At 39.3% G+C, this 4,640-nt stretch overlaps 1 protein-coding gene across 1 annotated transcript in view; it reads left to right on the top strand.

The window, feature by feature from the left end:
- The window catches only part of LOC138052508 (neuropeptide FF receptor 1-like), a 9,774-nt gene extending 5,967 nt beyond the window's left edge, over positions 1–3,807 (top strand). Inside the window, exons 3-5 of the mRNA XM_068899037.1 lie at positions 791–1,055; positions 1,745–2,002; positions 3,323–3,807. Of these exons, the coding sequence (XP_068755138.1) occupies positions 791–1,055; positions 1,745–2,002; positions 3,323–3,685 (886 nt within the window). The 3' untranslated portion in view covers positions 3,686–3,807. The remainder of the gene's footprint in view (positions 1–790; positions 1,056–1,744; positions 2,003–3,322) is intronic.
- The last annotated feature ends 833 nt before the right edge of the window (positions 3,808–4,640 follow it).

Raw genomic sequence — 4,640 nt, 5'->3', positions numbered from 1 at the left:
GGTAGTTTTTCCAGACGCTTAATGCATCTTGTGCCCTTTTTTACACTAGACGATTTTAACAGACGCAGAAAAAATGTTTGCCCGAGTTCGTCCCAGAAGGATTATGCGTGTTACACAATTCGTCCCGTCTTTACACCAGACGGATAACATGAGAGACGCATATTCGCCTGGACGGATTATGCGTCTCTAGTATAAAATCGGCCAATTATTTTTGGATATGCAAGCTCGATGACGTTCGAATGCTGCATCGGAATCAAGACGATAGAAGCCAAAGATGCCTTTTAATGAAACCACAAGCAAACATTTCGTTTCCCTATGACGACCGTCCTCAGGCGTGTGGCCTTCATGTAAACGATATGTTGGAGTTTTTAATGAGTAATTTTTAAAAGACCCAGCATGACGGTTGTAGTCTAACACACATGACCGCTGAACGAAGAAAGTCTTCGTTATAACATATTTTAACCGAAAAGGCTATCAAAAATGAATTTCAAACGATTATCAAAGGCAAAAGATCTAAATACCGACTGGCGAGGGGTGTGGCAAAGTGGGGGGAGGGTGTAGAGTTTGAGAGTCAGTGATTGTAAATATCCAGTTAAATTAAACTCTTACTGAATCAACATGGCTCAACTTACCAAGCACATAATAACCACAATCCCAAAAATCTTTGCTGGGAAACGTAACATCTCTGAGATATAAGACGATCCTGAGGCTTTTAATTTACTGATACAATATCCTTCAGAGCTATTGATTGAATCGGTTGCCTTCTATTAATTTATTTTTTATGTCGCAGGACTCCTTTCAACTTTCTTCTTTTGAACCTCGCTTTGGCGGACATTGTTTATCCTACCTTCCTCTTTACTTCTTTCATCTACCGTCACCTTCTCAATAACCCTGATGCAATGCCTGGGAATGCAATTTGCCTGTCGTTGGAGAAGTTGGCGTGGTTCGGATCTCATTGTTCCGTATTCACTCTGATTGCCATTGCAAGGGAACGCTACTGGGCTGTAGTTCATCCATATTCAATTCAGCGAAAACTCACTTGGCGACAATTGAAGGTGCGATGATTATCCTGCAGGGCGTACACAGTACATACGTGCAAAACTGATAAGTGGTCATTTGAGTAGGAAGATTCCTTTTTACCAATTTCATTGTAATTTTCTTGCCACCCACACTAGTGTCTTAAGAATACTCGCAGAAATTCAATTCAATTCTAGTGCAAACAATTTCTTTTGATTTTTGTCAAAAAAGAGACTGATCACGCAAATAAAAACACTCTATACTCAGTAACGAGCATCAAAAGGGACTGTTGCTTCTCAAAAACCTGTTAAGTATTCAACAATTGATTTTCTGCACTTTTTTTTCGAATCCTGCTTTCAAAAGGCCTTTGGGAGACTTGACATGGGAAGTATAATCAAATTTGAATGAAACAGTAGAAATACCTTAAAAACGTTGGCTTATTTAGGCAAATTAATCCGCTGGGTCCCTCATCAAATGAAATGAAAGTTTAACTTCAAACTTCTGCTGTCAGTATTTATCCCTTTCTTATTGCATATTTAAGGCCGGGAAAGCTGATTTTAATTAGTGAATACTAACCTGTCGTCAAACAAGTTTGGAAAATACTTTGGATACCTTTCCAACCTTTCCCTTTCAAATACTATAATAGTTTTAATTTCGTATTCCTGTAACTCGTTGTCCTTAAACTTCCTTATGAACTGTTAAGAGTTTCATGCTTCCCATCCTGTAGGTAATTATCCCAGGTACTTGGATCCTTGGAGCTCTGTTAAATACATGGGAATTCGTCTTAAAGATCTTTGGAACGGACATCGCTGTGAGGTCTTGTGATCAATTTTGGCATGATAAAGAATTGCAAAAGGTTTATTGGCTCATATCCGTGACCTTTGTTGCCATTTCATCCCTGTTGATGATTGGCTATTACTCCATCGTTGTGTACACTTTGTGGTTCAAACGTGATGATCAAGAGGAGAGATCATTTCAGCGGCAGGTATGAATGAAAATATTACCAGCGAATGTGAGGCTGATAAGACTTTCAAGGTGGACACTCTTATGAAGAGAAAAAAGCCTCGGCACTTCTCGACATGTATGCATTTTTGTCAAGGCCCACATTATAACTATAGGGAGCCAAAAGTCTGTCACCAAGAGTAAGATTTAGCAAAATTGGCCTAGCCCCCACCAGCGTCAGAAGAGTGTCTTTTTAAACCAAGTTTTGTGGGAAAATAGACAATAAACCAAATCGGCTACCTCAATGTTTTACCCAATTCAAACCTTTTGGGTATATAACGTTTATCTCCAAGTATTTCAATATCATTTATTAAACAAATAAAATACGCAAAGAATCTTAACTCCGGGAGATTTGAATTGGGTACAGCATTTGGTCTATTGGTTTTTTTTTCCCGCAAAATGGGTTTCAAAATAGTCACTTATCTGACACCGATGGGGACAAACCTGATACTAGATTCTTACTCTTCGGAAGTGAACTGTTTTCGGTTCTAACTTGTCTTGGTCAATATTTCTGAGTGTCTTTTCTCTGTTAGAAACGATCTGGGAGCTGAGACCACTTTCCTTTCATACGAAATGTTCACTTTTGGTTTCCATCTTTGACTCAAAAACGTCTCGCGCTGTTCCCTTTCATGACCCATACAATCTGAAACTTAGATTTAACAGTTAAGCGTCAAGGTTATGACATGCCATGCGTATTCTCGACTTTCGAAAAACATCTCGGGTGTAATGTTTGTTCCCCAAAACAAAGAGACATGTTGTTGCTTCTCAGCATTCCACCTTGGACATGTCCTTTCAATCACACGATGTAACATCCGTCATCACAACAATCACCAAAACAATGTTTCTGAGCTTAATGATTTAATACAGGTAGTTATCACAACAGCTAAAACCGAACGTTCCATCGGTTCTTCGACCTATACACTGCCAAGTGCTGCTATTGTGTCGTGTCACAGTTGTCAGGAGGTGTCCCAGATCTTTTACGTGAATTAAGATCTATTCTCAAGCAAAAGTTTTCTTTTGTTTTATATTGATCATGCTGATCAGGCGGCAGAAGTAGCAAAATAATTTTTTTGCCATTATTAAACGTTCTGCAATGAAACTTCATCCCAGATAAAGAGAATCAGTTGAGTCATATTTTCGTTACCCGTGGGAATGAATTCATCACCGGCTGGAAGGTGACCCAATGCCCCTACGTTGAAGTATTTTCTTTGTATTCTCTTTGACACTAATTTTAAATGAGGCTCAAAAGGTCAGCACCATCTTTTATCCAGCATCTGATCGTATCATCCCTTTTCTTACACAGGGTGTGTTGAAAGTACGGAAACGAGTGACCTTGATGGTTTTGACTGTTACTACACTCTTTGAAGTTTGCATTATTTCAGACAACGTACTTCACGTTTTGAAGGATTTTGGCCTCTGCACAATCAGCAATGTTGCAATTCCCATTGCTCACACCATGATTGCTTTCAATTCGGCTGTCAACCCGTTTGCCTACGGTCTGATAAACCAAAGATTCAGGGAAAAGATGAAAGGAATGCTATGCTATAGTTCATGTGCAAGTGAAGGAAATACCAAAGCTGGTCATCCACGAATTATCAGACTCCGGCAGGTTTTCGGGAAAACTAGAATCTGGGATCGAGGATCGAGGATCGAGAATCAAGGATAGGGGATCGAGGATCGATCATAAGCTTACCTAAAGCTTTTTTATTTTTTTTAAATAAAGCAAGAACAATAACAAGTCTAGAATCAGTTGAGTGCACAGAAACTAAGACAATAGTACGATCCATAGTTTCACTTTAAAATTTAAACCAAGGACGCTTTGGTGAAAGCCAAATACGGAACTAACAAAGATTCCAGAGTACCTGCTTCCTGCGCTAGTGGGCTTGTTTCCAAGACCGACGTACAGGAAAACAACATCACGGGACGAAAAGCGTAGCCCATGATGTCAATAAGCAAAACTTTCCGTCTGCTATATATGACGTGTATAATTATGTGTATATATATATATATATATGTGTGTGTGTGTATGTGTGTGTGTGTGTGTGAACGCTGTTGGATAGCCAACGATGATGCCACTTGAGAAAAGGATCCAGCCGGATACGCAACGCTCCCTCCTAAAAAATTGTAACTTGCATGAATATATCGAACAGAAGATGAAGCGAACTTTTCTCGTGTAATTGAAAGTCCCTTTATCGTACGTTTCGCCCGTTCGGGCTTCTTCAGCAACACTGCACAAGATAATGAATACTTGGAATAAAAATTCGTAAAACTAGTCTGGACTTTTACATGTAACAAACAATGGAAAAATTATGTAAATACGTATGATAGATAATTATCGTAAAACAAAGCTAAAGGTAAAATACATGTTAAAAAAAGACTATAAAATATAAATCCATAATAGGCAGCTAGATGGGTGTTGATTGAGGCGATAACTAAAAACTCAAAATAAAAAACTAAACACAAACTGAGGTGACGCTGAGCGGTGGCTGCTCAGATTTCCGCTTGCCATTGGGCGGTTTAAGACCCAGAAGGGGGGGAGGCAGCGAGACAAGAGATGCGTGGGTAAAGTCTAGAGGCTCTAAGCTATGATCTAGTTGTGAGCTTGCACTTATAAGAGCAAA

This window comes from Montipora capricornis, chromosome 6, assembly GCF_036669925.1.
Source record: "Montipora capricornis isolate CH-2021 chromosome 6, ASM3666992v2, whole genome shotgun sequence".
NCBI lineage: Eukaryota > Metazoa > Cnidaria > Anthozoa > Scleractinia > Acroporidae > Montipora > Montipora capricornis.
The sequence above is the reverse complement of the archived record's forward strand: the minus strand, read 5'-3'. Positions and strand labels throughout refer to the sequence as shown.